This window comes from Piliocolobus tephrosceles, chromosome 8 (genome assembly GCF_002776525.5).
Source record: "Piliocolobus tephrosceles isolate RC106 chromosome 8, ASM277652v3, whole genome shotgun sequence".
Taxonomy (NCBI): domain Eukaryota; kingdom Metazoa; phylum Chordata; class Mammalia; order Primates; family Cercopithecidae; genus Piliocolobus; species Piliocolobus tephrosceles.
This window is the reverse complement of record NC_045441.1, coordinates 22,328,585-22,347,590: the sequence shown is the minus strand read 5'-3', so window position 1 is coordinate 22,347,590 and position 19,006 is coordinate 22,328,585. Positions and strand designations below refer to the sequence as shown.

Sequence of the window (19,006 nt, the reverse complement as noted above, 5' to 3'; positions counted from 1 at the left end):
AAAAATCCTCAACAGAATACTAGCAAACCAAATTCAACACAGCACATTAATAAGATCATTCACTATGATCAAGTGGGATTCATTCCAGGGATGCAAGGATGGTATAACATAAGCAAATCAATAAGCATGATACATCATATTAACAGAATGAAGGGCAAAAACCATACGATTATTTCAACAGATGCAGAAAAAGTATTTGACAAATTCAATGTCCTTTCATGATTAAAAAAATGAAACTCAATAAATTAAGTACACAAGGAATGTACCTCAATTCAAATAGGCCTTTTCAATATCCACAACTGTGATACCTCATTTTATTTCTTTTTTTTTTTTTTTTTTTTTTGAGACGGAGTCTCACCCTGTTGCCCAGGCTGGAGTGCAATGGCACGATTTCAGCTCACTGCAATTTCCACCTCCCAAGTTCAAGCAATTCTCCTGCCTCAGCTTCCCAATTAGCTGGGATTACAGGCACCTGCCACCATGCCAGGCTAATTTTTTTTTTGTATTTTTAGTAGAGACAGGGTTTCACCATGCTGGCCAGGCTGGTTTCAAACTCCTGACCTCAGGCAATCCACCCACCTCAGCCTCCCAAAGTGCTGGGATTACAGGCGTGAGGCACCGTGCCTCATCAAGTGATACCTCATTTTCTTGAAATCCCTGTCCCCATTAGTCTTCTATCCACTTTAGCAACCCACTCCCCCAATGATGAGCTTGCCATTATCAGAATCTGCAATCTCTCTGAACTCCTGTTCTCAATATCTGATCCATTCTCTGACCACTACCTTTTTTTTTTTTACCTAGTTCACTTGCTCTATAACTCCTTCTACTTCCTCAAACTTTCAAGAATTTTGATCAGATGAACCCATTAATTTTTCACCATGTATCAGTTTTCGCTAATCTTCACTTATTTCCTTACCATCTCAGATTTGGTAGTCCATTATGATAATCAGTCTCATAAAAACATTTTATCTGTAATTCTGTTTTAAAATCTGAGCCGTTTTCAGTTGCTTAGATGCTGGTAAACAAATCACTTCCAGGGAAAATCACCTAACAAGGATGCCTGGTTTCAATTCAAAAGGTACTATCTCAAACTCTAGATGGGGATTCCACAATGCCTGTTTCCCTCATGAGTTTGCTTTCTTATTTTCACATTATTTTTTGTTCAGATTTATACATCATCAAAGCTCCTTTATCTCTCCACTAACAAATCTATGAAGTCTCCCTAGATGTACATACGATCCCTCCTGTTACAGAGAAGTTACAAAGGCCTATTCCTCAACCCCTCCCGCTAGCTTCTGCATCCCATCCCCTCTCTTCCTCAAGGACTTCATTATGATCCGCTTCTCTTTCCTGATCATCAACCTCTCCCACTGAATTCAATCATTTAAATTAATATTCCAACATGTTCTAATATTGCTCCTTTAAAAACAAAATACACACCTCCTTCATCCTACTTCTCAATTCTGAGTTACTGAAATTAGTTGCTCAATCCTTATTGAAAAACATTAGAAAATGAAAATTTGCAAAACTAGATACTCAAAATTTATCCTTAGATCAAGCTGCAGCTCAGACCACAATGATTTGGACTCAGGCAGATTTATATTTCATAAATGGAGTTTTATCATTATTTTCTAAAGTTCTGTGAAATTTGTTTCTCATAATTACATAAGCATAATCTTTATAATTACATAAACTATAGAGATATTATTGAAGGAATTGTCTTTTTGAATATTCATAAAGGAAATTTCATCTCTGACTCAGCATCAGTAAAGGGTGTACATCTCCTCAACAAAAGATCTAACATTTTGAACACTCTGAAAATGGAAACTAAATGATTACTTATTATTTTAGGTGACTAGCACCTTTTTGATCATACAGTATGCATTTCTGAGTATTAATCTTATTTCTACCTTTATTAGTGTCCCGATTTTCTCTTTCTGTTTTCTTGATATACTTATTTTCTCTTTTCATATTTTGGATACTTTTAAACTCTTCTAAATTCTTTAAGAAGCAAGTAGAACAAGGCAATGTACAAATAGAGACTAAAGATAAAAACAGAACTAGAGAGAGGCAAGACTAAGAAAAGTATAGAAGCAGAAAGGGGCAGAAGAGACTGGGGAGAGAGAGGTAGTAGTGTTTGTTGTTATGGTAATAAGTCACTATGTGGATCTGGATCTTAGGAAAGCAGCATAAGAATATATACATATTTAGACAATAGCATATTTTTCTGAAATCCCATTATACTGAATCACTCACAATTATAGACATCCATGCAGAAATATCTTGCAATATTAATTATAAAAACAATTATAAAAACATTTGATCTTACAAAATTAGAACTTCCCTGTTATTTTCAATTTAGGACTGTGATAACAGTTTTCAGAAATGTTGCTGGCGTATTTTTCCCAAATTTAAGCACTACTTTTTTTTTTTTTTTTTTTTTTTTGAGACGGGGTCTCACTCTGTTGCGCAGGTTGGAGTGCAGTACTGCGATCTCAGCTCACTGCAGCCTCAACCTCCTGTGCTTAAGTGTTCCTCCCACCTCAGCTTCCAGAGTAGCTGGGACTACATTCATGTGCCACCACACCCAGCTAATTTTTCTTTTTCTTTTTTTTTTTTTTTAATTATACTTTAAGTTCTAGGGTACATGTGCCCAACGTGCAGGTTTGTTACATAGGTATACATGTGCCATGTTGGTGTGCTGCACCCATTAACTCATTTACATTAGGTATATCTCCTAATGCTATCCTTCCCCCTCCCCTCCCCACAATAGGACCCAGTGTGTGATGATCCCCTTCCTGTGTCCAAGTGATCTCATTGTTCAATTCCCACCTATGAGTGAGAACATGCGGTGTTTGGTTTTCTGTTCTTGTGATAGTTTGCTGAGAATGATGGTTTCCTGCTGCATCCATGTCCCTACAAAGGACATGAACTCATCCTTTTTTATGGCTGCATAGTAAAGTAGTGACTAGGTCTCACTATGTTGCCCAGGCTGGTCTCAAACTGCTATGCTTAAGTGATCCTCCCACCTTGGCTTCCCAAAGTGTTGGGATTACAGGGATGAGCCACTACACCCAGCTACTATTCTACAAGCCTACTCAGTTCCCCAGGAATCTGGTTTGGTGTCTGAAACAATGAGCTACACCTTACTTTTCTCTTGTTTGCTTTGACTGGTCTATACTGAATCAGAAAAATGAATGAAAATTGCCATACAGCATACACGAAGGCTTGGCTGCTTACCAAGCAAGTTCTAAAAAGAGATGAATATGCAGAACCCACAGAAAATACTATCCAAGAGCCAAGGACAATTCTATGTGACTTACGAATTATTTGACTGGTTACTATGGAAGAAATACTAGGTTATTTCCATTTGTAGGATTTTTCTGTAAAACAGATTGCTGGACTATAATTAATACTAGGTACCTTTCAAAAAATGAAAAATGTCAAACACAGATTGGGTACAAATTACTTCATTCCTTTCTTAGGAATGAACACTCTGATAAAGCAGTAGGAGCACTAACATCTGCCTCAACTCCAGAAAAGTACACTCTCCTTATACCTATCTTTCTCCATCACCACAGGCATCTCCTAGGTAGGATTCTGTGTGTTACTGCAGCCAAAAACCATCACAGAATTGTAATGACTATTATTCAGGTTTCAATTTACACAGTTCATTTGGCTCCTTGTTTAAAAGGTCCTGCCCTATTCCACTATTTGATTTTGTCTACCTACACTATGGCTAAGTCAGGGAATTGCCATACATTCAGATAAAGAGAATAAATCAGCTATATACTTGATTTTTGGTAAAATTTAGATAGCAATAAGGTAATCACGGGCAACATCAGTATTCTACTTGTTACTTTATATCGAAAGTTATAAATAAAACACATTAGGATATAAATATCTTCATTTGCACAAATTTTTGCCTTTTTTAATGGTCTCAATTGCAGATTCATTATACAGCACCATCAACTGCAGCCAAAAAAATTTGTAAAATTTCACAAAGAAATGTTGGCATAATTTTTTTAGTTTAAGGAGAATTGTTAAACTAAGAGAAATGCACCAAAATGGTTCTACCATCTAACTGGAGATTAAAGCTAATCAAAGAAAAACAGTGCTATGTACTTACAGTTAGCAATATTGAACTACACATTTGAAATTTCACTAAGTGGACAGATCTCATGTTAAGTCTTCTTATCAAAATAAAATGATTTGTTTTTTAAAAAATGATGTCAATGTCAAGAATACTGCAATCATGACCAATCAGGAAAATCACGAAAATAAAGAATCTTCTCTTTCTTCTCAGAGTTGTTTTTTATTTCTGTGACCTATTCTAGAGTCTTCAATAGTATCTGAGTCTATTTTACCAGTCACCAATTGACATATTCCAGAAACTATTGTGATTTTAGCCATAAAAACATAGTTATAGTTCCTAAATGGGATGTCTGTTCCTCCTGCTAATACTTTTCTTTTTCAAAAACAGATGGCTTTATTGTACTCTTACTATTAGAAAAGTAATAACCAACTACAACTGCAAGTGCATGGGTAGAAAGTGAAAGCTCATCAGAAAAACTAGAGATTTTTTTTTTTTAATGGGAATGTCCTGAGCCAGACTATTTCAAGGGGGTATGGGTGGGTGGGTGTGTGTGTGTGTGTTTGTACTTTTTTCCCTCAGTATAAATTTGTTAAATACTTCCCTTCTTAATATCTTACTTTAGTTCCATGAAGGTGTGTATAACTCAGTAAGTTCAGTAGCTTCAATATACTACATATGTCAAGAGCTAGTCTTACATTGACTAGTTTCAACTATTATTCTCACATACATAAAGTAACCAAATCAAGAGGGCATATTTAAATTCAAACTTGACTATATACCTTTCTGCCTGTTGAAATTACACTCAGCAAAAGTTATCCACTTTCACTGTCATCTTTGCCAATGTCCAAAAGGAATAAACAAGAATATATGCAAACAAAAAAATTCCAAGTTCTAGGAGTTCCCAAACCTAATTCACTATATACCTATCTTAAAGATATTTTTCATTTCTTTAAATTCCTCAGTTAGACTCTCCTTAGCTCCAAGATAAAAATTATATACACTCAGACAAAGTGAATATATCAGTTACATATCTGATTTTTGGTGAAATTTAGATCATGGTAAGGTAATCTTGGGCAACATCAGTGTTCTCTAATAAAACACAATGCTAACTTCATAACTTTCACATCCTATCTACTTAATATCATGGCTTTTAGTTACTGAAATCTAAATGAACATCACCCTTTGCAGGAATCATTGATGTGAGTATGCTCTGTGATGTGGTATCCTTAGAAAAAAATTTAAAAAGCAATAATAACATGGTTTTACTTACGAGAAGTTTTAGAAGCAAGAAGAGTAACTCGGGCACCTCCCAAGAAGTGAAAACCCATTACATTCACCTGATCATCATCGGATTGACTGGCAAAACCTACAAAGAAAAGAGATAAATCACTTTATGTAACCAGAAGGCAAAATTAACACATTTGAAATAGGAACCTTAGTTGAATGATGTGTGTTTTTGATGTCACTGGTCATGTATAAACTCCACGTATGAGCTATAATATATTAACCTTGATTTCCATAGTAGCTTCCAATCAATGAAATGTCTGCCTTACACAAACTCTGGAATCATTTAATTTCATTTATTCTAATGGTTGATTCCAGATATGAGATAGAACACACACAAGATGAACCTAGAATATCTTTTCACACCAGATAGCAAGGAAGCTATTACTGAACCGGTAGGGTTTTATGAAAAGGACTTGAAAGTCAGCTTAAAGAGATTACTACTGGCCAGAGATAAAAATATTAGGGTATCAAAGAAAATAATAATTGCAATGGAGTAAAACACATCAAATATGTTTAAAGGCATGAGTTCATACAGAGACTTAAAAACAAAATAAAAACAAATGGTCACTATTGGATGATCCTACAGAATCAATGCTATTTATTTTAAGCTCTGTTTATTTAAAATATCAGTAATAAAGGGAAAGAACCAAGCATTTATCCTGAAAATCCTACTCAAACTGCACCATATAACAGCTACAAAAGGAAAGGTTCTCTCTATAGAAATATTCCAGCTAAAAAAATGAAGAAAGTGTGAAAGATATAGAATATCTATTTTTCAGCCTGTAGTGAAGTAATGGATCTCAGCATTTAGTATCAATGGCTGTTACCATCACATACAAAAAAAGACAGACAAATATTATGTGCCCTCTGTCTGCTGAAAGTCTATACTACCATCCGTGAAGAACTCTGGCCAAAATAATCAATCTTGACTCTGCTAGCTGTAGATCCAACTTACCAATTTACAGACAATGTGACAGACAAAAGAAATATTAGGACAGGCGTGGTGGCTCACACTTGTAATCCCAGCACTTTGGGAGGCTGAGGTGGGCAGATCATGAGGGAAGGAGATCAAGACCATCCTGGCTAACACGGTGAAACCCCGTCTCTACTAAAAATACAAAATATTACTTGGGCGCGGTGGCACGCGCCTATAGTCCCAGCTACCCAGGAGGCTGAGGCAGGAGAATCTCTTGAACCCGGAAGGCGGAGGTTGCAGGGAGCCGAGATCGCACCACTGCACTCCAGCCTGGACCACAGAGTGAGACTCCATCTCAAAAAAAAGAAAAAAAAAAGAGGAAAGAAATATTAAACATCATCACAGGGGTAAAGGATGTCACCAAGATGGTAAAGTAGGGATACCAGTCTTCATCCCCAGCAATAAAAATATATAGAGAGAAAGATAGCTATTCAATAACCAAAATAGCCCTGTGAGAGCTCAAGAGCCCATGTAAGAAGCTGAAGCAAAACAGAACAAATGACTGGTTATATCGTCATACCTAAAATGCCTGCAGATGGCTAGTGACAAAGAATAAAGGCAACAGGCTATTGGTGACAGCCGTGGAGTGGGAACTTCCATGGTTCCCAGCAGCCTGCTCCACAGAAGACACCAGCATCTTTTGCCACTGAGGTAACCAACAGCCATTTCCACCAGGGAACCCCAGAGAGGAAGGCATGGCTCTATATTCCCTTGCTCAAGAAGTAGTTACTGTTGTACCACCCCAGGACCAAAATCACCACCTCTCCAAACCTTGCACATTCCCCTAATCCCCAGGCCACAGTCACTTCACGAATGTGCATACTTCAGAGACTGGCTCTGTGGCTGCACTATGCCCATCCATGTCTCAGATACCAGAGCTACCACCATAGTGAGCCAGCTCACACCCAAGGTCCTACAGCTAAGGTCTCTCTGCACATTCCTATGGTTCAGTCATTACATCACCTGCCATAGAGGACAAGGCCCCATCCCATACCTCAGAGCCAAAGTAACTCTGCACACATCCATGCTCCCATCTCGGGCTCCCCAGCTGTTTCATAAACACTAATGCCTCACATATCATCACCAACACAGCAATGGGGGTTCCTGTGCCCCAAGTACTGGTGCCATTACCACCCAAATCCCAGAACCAAAGTCCCTTTACACATACCCATGCTTCAGGACTTAGCTCCATGGCATCTCCATAGGTGCCACTCATCAGGCACTGGAAACTGGCCCACAAGCCAGACAGAGTGCCAAGAGAGATCCCCTTGGCTATGATTTCCCTGGTGGGAGAAAAAGAGATTGGGAGTACCCTAGCACACACTGCCATTAAAAATCCCAACAGCCCTCACTATTGCTGAGAACACTCACAGAGTTGGCAACTGAGGATACCTGCAATCTTTATCAACACCAACCACAGCTAAGAGAGCTGCACACAGTTTATGTTGTTATGCCCTTGCCAGGGCCAGAACCTCTACATCTCATACTGCCAGCACCCTTGACCCTCCCATAGAAGGTCTTTCCACACCAAAATCGGCACACAAAGTTGGAAAGAGGAGACTGATCCACCAAATGTGCAGGCATCAAAGTATGGCGACCAGAAACATGAAAAACAAAGGAGACATATCCCTACCAAAAGAACACAATGATTTCCCAGTAGCTGACCCCAAAGAAATGGACATCTACAGGTTAACAAAGAATTCAAAATAACTGTTTTCAGGAAGCTCAACAAACCAGAAAACAAAACAAAACAAAAAAAAGAAACAAAACTCAGAAAAATAACAAGTTTTGGAGCTGAAAAAATACAATGAATGAAATGAAAACAGCTGGGCACAGTGGCTCACACCAATAATCCTAGCACTTTGGGAGGCCTAGGCAGGCACATCACTTGAGCTCAGGAGTTCCAGATCAGCCTGTGTAACAAAGTGAAACCTTGTCTCTACAAAAAATAAGAAAATTAGCCAGGTGTGATGGCATGCACCTATAGTCCCAGTTACTTGGGAGGCTGAGATCAGAGGATTGCTTGAGCCCAGGATGTCAAGGCTGCAGTGGGCCATGATCATGCCACTGAACTCCAGCCTGGATGACACAGCAAGACCCTGAGAGGGGATGGGAGGGGAGAGGAGGGGGAGGAGAATGGGAGGGGAGAAAAGGGGGGAGGGGGAGGAGGAAGGGGGAGAGAATGGGAGGGGGAGGAAGACAGGGAAGGGGAGGGGGGAAAATACAACAAAGAACATCAAAAATAGAACTGATTAAGCAGAAGAAAAAATCTGTGAACTCAAAGTCAGATTATTAGAAAATATAGTGAGATGAGGAAAAAAATGAAAGGAAAGAAGAAAGGCTGCAAGATTTAAGGAACAGTATCAAGTGAAACGATAAGAGAAAACCTTCCAAATCTGGAGAGAGGTATAAATATCCAGATATAAAAAACTCATGACATCAAAACATAAAATGTGGGGGGATGGAGTAAAAATTATTCACATAACTGTAGAAAAAAACTAAATTACAGATCAATTTCTCTCATGAACATAGATACAAAAATACTAAAATACAGTTTGGCAAATTAAACCTAAAAATATAGTGAAAAGATAATATATCACAACCATCTATAATTTATGTCAAGAATGCAGGTTGGGCTAACATCAAAAATTAATCAATGTAATCCACCATATTTAACCAAATAAAGAAGAAAATGATAAGAATGTCTCAGCTGATGTAGAAGTAATCTTGAAAAAAAATCCAATATCCATTCCTGACTACAGTCTCAGCAACCTAGGAACAGAAGGCAACTTCCTCAACCTGGCAAAAAAAAAAAAAAAATCTAAAAAATACTTATAGCTAAAACATACTTAATGGTGAAAGACAATGTCTGTTCTCAACATTTCTATTCAACATTATGCTAGAAGTTCTAGCCAAGGCAAAAATCAAGCAAAAACAAATAATCCAGATTGGAAAGGAAGAAATAAAACTGTTTTCATTTGCACATAACATGATCATCAATGTAGAAAATCTGACTGATTAAATCTACAAAAATGCTAATAGCTCCCGCAAGTGGTTTAACAATGTTGCATGATACAAGATTAATATAAGAAAATCAATTGTAGGCCAAGCGCGGTAGCTCACGCCTGTAATCCCAACACTCTGGGAGGCAAAGGCGGGTGGATCACCTGAGGTCAGGAGTTTGAGACCACCCTGACCAATGTGGTGAAACCCCATCTCTACTAAAAATACAAAAATTAGCCAGGCATGGTGGCGTGTGCCTGTAGTCCCAGCTACGTGGGAGGCTGAGACAGGAGAATTGCTTGAACCCGGGAGGCAAAGATTGCAGTGAGACGAGATCATACCACTGCACTCCAGTCTGGACAACAGAGTGAGACTCCATCTCAAAAGAAAAGAAAATAAATTGTATTTCTATGTATTAGCAAAGAACAATATGAAATTGAAATAAAACACAATAGCATAAAAATACATGAAATAGGGATATATCTCACAAAAGATTTATAAAACCTGTACATGAAAAATTACCAACCCTCACAGAGAGAAACAAAATAGGCCCTAAATAAATGAATGATGGTCTGCACTTTCATCTTAAGAAACTAGAATGCAGAGAGAAAATTATACCATGTTCAATATTGTTAAGATATCAGTTCTCTCCAAATTGATCTACGGAATCAATATAATCCCAATCCCAATCAAAATCTCAACAGCCAGTTTTGTTCAATTTACAAGGTGATTCTAAGATTCATATGAAAATGAAAAGGACCTAAAATATCCAAAACAACATTGAGAAGAATAAAATTGGAGAAATTGCACTACCTGACTTCAATACTTATTATAAATTCACAGTTATCAAAACACAATGTTATTGGTGTATAGCAACAGACAAAGATATCAATGGAACAAAATTAAGAAAACAGAAATACACCCACATAAATGTGGTCAGATGATTTTCGACAAAGTTGAAAAGGCAATTCAGTGGAAAAGGATAGTCTTTGAAAAATAGTGCTGTAACAATTAGACACCCAGATGCAAAAACATTAATTTCATCCATCCCTCACATCACACACAAATATCAGCACAAAATGGGGAAGGGACTTAAATGTAAGGTTTAAAACCAGAAAACTTCTACCAAAAAAACAAAAAAAAAGAGAGAAAGAGAGAGGAACTTTGTAACCTTGGATTAGGAAAGATTTCTTAGATGTAACAGTAAATTTATGATCCATTAAGAAATTGATAAACGGGGGTTTATCAAGATTAAGAACTTCTGCTTTTCCAAAGATTCTGTTAAGAAAATGAAAATACATGCCACAGACTGGGAGAAATTATTTGCAAATCACATATCAAATAAAGGAGTGAAAGAAGACAGATGAAAAAGAACACATACTATATAGCTCCATTTTATAAAATTCTAGAAAATGCAAATTAATCTCTAGTAACAGAAAGCAGATCAGTGGTTGCTTGGGATGCAGGATAAGGAATTACTAATAGGCAAAAGGAAACTTTTGGCAGCGACGGATATGTGCAGCATCTTAACCATTGAGATGGTTGCACAGATAAATACAGATATCAAAACTTTTCAAAATTATACACTTCAAATGTGTAATTTATGGTACAAAAGTTATACTTCAATTTACGCTTTTTTAAAAGCACAAAAATATGCACTGAAGCTGTGTTTGAGAATAAAAGAACATATAAAAATGTACCAGAAAAAAATAGGTAATATTTTATAATCTTAGAATAGAGATCATTCTAGGCATAACATGAAAACCTGAAACTATGAAGAAAACAATTAAGAAATTTTACTACCTAAAAAATATAAACCTTAAAAGAAGGAATTAAAAGAAGAAATGGAAGTGGTTAAGAAAAATTAAACATACGCTAACAAGTAATTTAGAAATGCAAGTTAAAAATGAAATGTCATTTTTTACCTAATAATGTCAAAAATTTAAAAAGATTTAATGAATCCAGCTACCATCATGGGCATGAACCTTGATGCTGGGAGTGTAACATGATACAATTTTTCTAAAAGGCAGCTGGTATTTGAATAAAGTTTTCAAATATGCATACCCATTAACTCAAGCATTTGTCTCCAAAGAATTTCTCCTAAGAGAAATAGAGAAGTGCAGAAAACCTGTATGTACATGACACCTCCAAACAATGGAGTATTACATAACCATTAAAATATAAATGTATTGACCAGCAAATGTAGAAACATACTTGAGCAACATAAAAGACTATTATCAAATGACATTTTATCTGTTATTACATTTAAGTAAAATTTTTGTATAAAACTACTGGTATTGTGACATATGCTGATGGTCAGGTAATTTAACATGTGTTCCCAACCCCCTTTCCTCTAGCCCATTTAGTTCTCAGTCTCTTGTACTGCTAGAGGAAGCCATGTGACAAAATTATGGCTATTGAAACCTAAGCAGAAATTTCCCAGGGAATCTTTTGAAAACATCCTTTTCTGATAAAAATTATCATCATTACTATATAGCTATTTCTTCCCCCTACCTCCTACCTTGTAGTAAGATATGATGCCTGAAGCTGAAGCAAATACCTTATTGCCGTGGAACAAGTCAATACACCAAAGATGGCAGATTACAAAGAAAGAAAAAATGCTGGGTATTTGAAAACAGTCATAGACAACTGCCACAGCTTCCACTGCCCACTTCTGGATTTCTCTTTATATGAGATGAAGAAATGTCTTGGCCAGGCACAGTAGCTCACGCCTGTGATCCCAACATTTTAGGAGCCCAAGATGAGAAGACCGCTTGAGCCTAGGAGTTCAAAACTAGCCTGGGCAACATAGTGGGACCCTATCTCTACAAAATAATATTTTTTAATTAGCTAGGCATGGTGGTACGTGCCTGTAGTCTCAGCTACTCTGGAGGCTAAGGTGGGAGGATCGCTTGAGCCCTTGAGCCCAGGAAGTAGAGGCTGCAGTAGGCCATGATTGTGCCACCACACTCCAACCTGAGTGACAGAATAAGACCCTGTCTCAAAAAAAAAAAAAAAAAAAAAAAAAAGTCTTTATTGCTTAATTCACTTCTCTGGAGTGCCAGAAGCACCCCATATAGCTATTCATATATGTAAATAAATGTTTTTATATAACTATTAAGCATATTAAAAGGTTTTTATTATAATATTCTCTATTGATAAGGTTTGGGGTACTAATTGTTGTTAGGATTAACTGATATTCCTTCAGGAAGTCAATTTCACACTATATTTCAGAAGCTTTAAAAACACTCTGATTCTCTGATCCAGCAATTCCACTTTTAAATATTCATCAAATAAACTACAATAAATTTAAAGAAGTATTGTTACAGCAATGTTCATCACAGGTATATTTACAATATTAATAAACTAAAAACAACATAAATATCTAAAATAATAATGCTGGTCAAATGATTTTATAGTATGGATTTATGATAGAATACTATGCAATCAATAAAATCATATAACAAAAATATCTAATGGTGTAAAAAGATGTCTTGAAACAGTATGACAAGTGAAATTCTTTTTGGGGATAAGTGCTTAGAAAAAATATGTATTTAAAGATTAGAAAAATGTAATGAAACAAAAAGGTATTGCTGGATAGCAGAATTAATAGTAACATTCACTTTTCCTTTTGGTTATCCACATTTTCTAAATTTCACATTTCTTTTGTAATAAAAAAATTAAAGCTATTTTAAATATACTACACTTGTTTACAGAAAGAGAACTGGAATAATCAAATGGGAAGACATGTAGAGTAAAAGTTGTTTTATCTCTTCTCTATAAAGCTCATTAATTTTGCTTCTTTCAGTTAAAAAAAAATTGACACAGAAGATTTGCAATGGCAACTTTATCTAACTCTTACTTTTATAAGAGTGAAGTGATATTTATTTTAAACAAGCACATGATTCCATCTAGCATGTTGAACATGAATACAAATCCGGGGATTTTTTTAAAACCACTCTAATATCATATATATTGGATCCCAGAAGAAATGTTTAAAAATTTGTCATTATGTCAAAATATGTTTGTCATAATTTGTCATATTATGACAAAATATGTCCCATTCCTGAAGTAAGAAGCAAATACATGCTGATGAGCAAAATGACATCAAAACAATTGAGCCCAAAATCAGGAGGAAAATGGATAAGTCATCTAAGCTTTCTTTAGTACACACTATCCAATTCGTATCTTATGGATATTACCTTTCTGCTCAAAGGCATGTGTTTTTATTCAATTCTAATTGGGTTCCATTTATCTATAGTAAACATCAACCCTTCCTCAGAAGTCAGGTGCTTAAACGTTTTTCAAAGCCACCAATATATTTGGTGTTCAACATATAATTTCCAACTATGTTCCTAAGGTAGTATAGGAGACCCAAGAAACTAATAAGTTTATGCAAGATGTTACAAAAGGCAGTGAGTCTGCCTTTTTCATAATCCAAGTTTGTTATAAGAAAATTGACTAAAAAACAAGGAGGTAAAAGAAGAGAAGAGATGGGAGAAAGAACCCAAAAAGTAAAAAATATTTTGCTAACAATATACACATATGTATCTCCAAACTCAATTCACACTTAAGAATAGAATAATTGTAATAGAACATTTAATTCTGGAGATTTTTCACAGTTTCATATAAATAAAATTTTTGAAATACTGCAAATTAATAAAAAATAAATTTTAAGCACTTTAAGTACTTAATAACACAGAAGTTGACTTACCATAAATTTCTAAACCTTGTGAAAAGTATTGTTTGTATCCTAAATCTTATCCACTAATGCAAAGGTAAAGATGCATCTCATAGCCAACAGTGCTGATTTTTAATGAAGGATTTAAAAAGGCTGATTTAATTTCAAGATTTTATTCTTCAATTCTACCCCACCACCAAGAAAGTTAATGACATGACACACTAAAAACCTTGGTTACTAAGGATGTTTTATCCAATAAAAGCTTCTTTCATTTCCAAGCCACTCAGAAAGAAAAACTGACACTTGGAGAAAGTCATACCATCACAGATTACCCCAAAAGTTCACTGAGATACTGAAGCATTAAATATGAAACCCTTCTAAACAACCATAGGCACAGGATGAACACCCTCTAGCTTCTGTAGACAGCAGAATAAAAGAGTACAAAAAGCATCTACTTACGAGATTACTTTTCAGAGACATAAGAATATACTTTCAAAGGTATGTATACAAAAGCCCACAATGAAGATAAATAATAAATATTTATACACTTAGAAGACAGATATACCCAAAAACCTACCACAAAGATGAATAGTAAATATTTACATTCCAAGCCAAAAAAAAATCACAGTCTAAAGAGAAACACTTGATGTTTTTATTTCTGAATACTGTAGCAAAATAATTATTACGATAATTTTAATCAAACTTAAAAGGAACACCTTATTACCTTGTTGATATAAGCTATTCACCTTTGAACAGGCAAAGGAGGGAAAAATCCTTGAGGCATTTTTATACTCTTACTTAACAATTATCTGATAATTACCCCATCATTATCTGCTGATGAAGGATTCCATTCTAAATTCTTAGCATTTTTGATGCTGCAGGCATGTTATTTCAAAAGTCTTACCTGGGAAGAGACTAAGAAGACTGACTGGAGATTTGTTGGTATCAATAGTAATTTTGTGGCTTGCAGTTTTTGAAGGCTGACCTGGTAGGCAAATTAACTTTAGGGGAAGTCTAAATTTACATTGGATAACTCGAGGGATGCCTGAAATAAAAGAGAGATATGTAGATTCATAGACTTGACAAACAATTTGGCAAAAAAAAAATTGTGCTACTAATAGTTTGAGCAGCAACATATCTTGGTTTGTTTGCTGTCTGCCTATTTTGTTTAACAAAGCTGAAATAACTGTAAATCATTATCATGATTCATATTTCATTACTATTTTCAAAAGGTACAAGTCAAAAATAAAATGTTAAAAGAACCATAGACATGAGATCTGTCTTTAATAGCAGTATCGTATTTTTTAAATCATCACATTTGGATATTATATATAACATTATAGTGACTTACATTCAATTTGTGAACTAAGTCTTTAAGACCTTCAGAGCTCTAGCCCTAATCCAAGGCTATCAGCAAACATGAGCAAAGAATATGAAGTTTCCATCATATCTTTAAGACTCTATATTATCATATCTAAAAATTTCTCTATCAAAAACATTTTAATATCTTTAGCTTTTTTTACTTGATGAAGATTGAAATTATGAACAGGAAAGCAGGATTTGCTCTTCTGAAGTTCCATTGAAGTCCACGTCCATTTTACACATTAGTATGTAGAATATTACCTTTATATGAATTATACTTTTCTCAAGTCTTTTAACTTTACATATCACTTTAAGTGACATTGTGGAAGGCTTACATAGCCATTCAGTTTTCAAGTGATTTTAATACTCATACATGCATACTGAAATAGGTAACTGAATATATGGCAATGAAGAGTTTCATATTAAAATTTATATAAAGCTTTACAAAATCATTTTCAATTTTTACAGAAAATGAAATTGAAACCAAAACAAATTAGGCTCTCTACTTATAAATCTAGAAAAGCAATACTAAAATCCTAGTTTTCTCTCCTTTTTTTCTAGAACTCTGTTTTTGACTGGTTAAGATGAAAGATAATATATAGAAGCCTACATCGTGCCATAGTACTGTAGAAAAACTGAACACTCAAAATGTTCTAACTCTGCTTGATGAATCCACACATTAATTCCTTTATTTCTTTATAGAGGAGTCAGGGAGCCACTTAAAAATAGCAAAAGCAGAAGCAGTGAGTTTGGAGACATGATCCCAAAGCAGGATCCCTGGAATTAGCAATATATTTGGCTAAAGTCAATCAGAATTGTATGTCTTACTCCACATTCAAGCTGAGAGTATACTTTTCAGTACTACTTATTCACTAGGATAGTGAGAAATCACCAACAATGGCAAGCATATTGATATATGAAGTCAATTAAATACTTTTTCAGAGCATGTGGAGCATATTTGTCATTCTCTTCAATATAATCTATTATCCATCAAGTTTTACAGAACTCATTTTTTGCTCATAACCAACAGATGTTAAATTCACTTCTCCTGGAATCTTAGATGCAAATTATAACTATTGTCTCTTAAGAAAAGTCCCAGGGTATTATTTCATGACATTCTGTGAGGTTTTTAGAGGCATGTGTATTTGTACTTTACAATGATGAGATGTGTTGACTCAAATATTATGGTAACATGATCTAAGATACTGCACAGAGCACATCAATATCACCACAAAAAATTACAAAGAACTACTTTCTCCAACTTCAAGGAAATTTCCATATATTCTATATATGCTCAAATGACAGAAACACACCCACTGAGTATGTTTCCTCTACAATAAGTAAACTGTGGAGAAAATTTCAGATTGTAACAATTAATAGAAACAGTCTGGAAAGAACAAGGAAACTTAAACTTGTTTCCATCTCCTTCATTTTTAATGACTAGTAAAACAAAAACAAATGCCTCCTTTTCTGACACTTCTGTATATGCACAAAAAGAAACTATCTTCCATATACTTTCAACCAAATTCTGAGCTAATTGTTCAAACCAGAATTTGGCTGTGAATGTTCCTCTAAAACTATACTGCTAAAACTGTAGCCACTACTTTACTTGGACCAGGTACTGACTGAATTCACAGTTTAAAAAAAAATTAAACATAATCAACAACACTGCCTGTAAGTGACTGAGCCTATATATTTGAAGATTATTACCCTAAATCTCCATGAACCCAGAGCTAAAGAAACTGGTAGTGTATATGTTTTCAGAAATCAAAACAAATGGATTGCAAGCACTAATAAACCCAAGAAGGAAAATACATTATAACTCAATTTACAGTTCAGTTAGGTCAGTTAATGACAATATCACACACTAGGGCAATGGTTTGCAGTTGCTAAGATTTGTAGAACCCCTCCAGAATATCTTTTCTCTGCAGGAATTATAAGCCTGTTTCATACGACATTTGGAAAACATTACTTTGAAAAATGATGACACTCATACTTAACAAAATGATTATGGTTATTTTTTAAATGATGGCAGCTTGAAAAGTTTTACCATTAGGGAGAAAAAAAGAGTTATGAAACCGTTAAAAAAAACTAGTCTATGGAAACCATCCCTTAGAAGAAAAATTAGAAAGTTACTATTTTATAACACTTACTATCAAATTAAAATCCAAGGATTTTACAATACAATCTCTAGTTTTTAGACATGGGGTTTATCAGAGGCACATTTCTACTGGGATTTACATCTTCTTAGGAAATCTAAAGTGTAAATTTGGCTACCAATTACTCTTCAGGCTGTAATTGTGTCTAAGAACCTGAAGCCAAAGACTAATAGAGGCATGTGTGGGTGTATGTGTTTGTAATAAAGAAGGAAAACAACTACATGTATTTAGAGACTTTTCACAGTTGCTTTAGAACAGCTTTCAACTTAGTTGAAAGAGACTAATTGTTCCTAACTTTGCCTACCATCAGCAATATTTTCTCTCTATAGTTGGCAAAGTAGTCTCCATATCTGGCTTATTGAATTCTCTGAGTGTTACGTTGAGAGAAAAGAAACTTTTGTCATTTATTTTACTCCAATATTGGCCTAGTCATTTATCAGACTGACTGTTCTGCAGTTCTTTTTACCAGATATAATCACCTCTCCTTCAAACACTTCCCTTCCTAACCTACTAGAGGAAATGAATAGTCGTAACTACTATGGTGCAATTAATCACAAAATTATTTAACACTCAAGAATATTCTCATCAAAACCAGCTCTAACAGAACATTTTATTTCCAGGAAGAGACTTCTAATTACATCTGGCACACCCCAAAATCCCAGTATTACTGTCAAATTGGAAGCCAAAATGTGCTTTGAAGAAATAAAAGAAAAAAGAACATAGAAAAAATATGTTTATATGAATAAAATAACTATACGTATATATTACACATCTATATAATGCCTTTAGAATTCTTTCCAGGGGCCTGCTAGAGTAATTTCATATTGAAAACAAGGAACCCCAAAGCAGTAGCAATGTCTGGTAGCCAGAACTTCCTTGATTCCTTCCTGTTATGTCTGGCTACGTACTGTGCTTCATCTGCAGTCATGTTTTACACTGCCCACATCATGTAACTTTAATGCAGAAATAATGGAGACTAACCCTTATGGGACGACATAAAACCTCGTTTGCCTCTCTTTTTCCACATATAAAAGCAGAACTGCTTATCTGCAATACAGCCCGAACAGATCGAGACAATAAAATGGATCAGTCTTTGAAATATGAAGCCTTGTGTGTAAGTAAGATCTAAGTGGCAACATATTATTCTCTTGCCTACTAGGTGCCGTTGAATATTTCAACTCCACTCCCTAAAGCTTAATTATAATTTTAAAATATATCAAAGAGATTATTAAAACCAGCTTTCACTTTGTATTGAAACACTGCAATTTCTATAAATTGTAGGGTTTTTCCCTCATAGTTTGGGCTGAATTTACAGTAAGAAGGAATAAATTTCTTTGAACAATAACCTTAACTGATTTTTTAAACTTAAAACTAATCATTTAAATAATAATATAATATTTTACAAAATTCAGTCCAAAATCTTAAAAATTACATGCAATCTA

General features: G+C 35.0%; 1 protein-coding gene across 7 annotated transcripts in view; it reads right to left on the bottom strand.

Moving 5' to 3' along the window:
- Positions 1-19,006, bottom strand: part of BBS9 (Bardet-Biedl syndrome 9) — a 514,065-nt gene that overhangs the window by 254,777 nt on the left and 240,282 nt on the right. For all 7 annotated transcript variants that reach the window (XM_023191692.2, XM_023191694.2, XM_023191691.2 and 4 more), the window contains 2 exons: positions 14,948-15,088; positions 5,367-5,462 (listed from right to left, as the gene is read on the bottom strand). In XM_023191692.2, the coding sequence (XP_023047460.1) occupies positions 5,367-5,462; positions 14,948-15,088 (237 nt within the window). The remainder of the gene's footprint in view (positions 1-5,366; positions 5,463-14,947; positions 15,089-19,006) is intronic.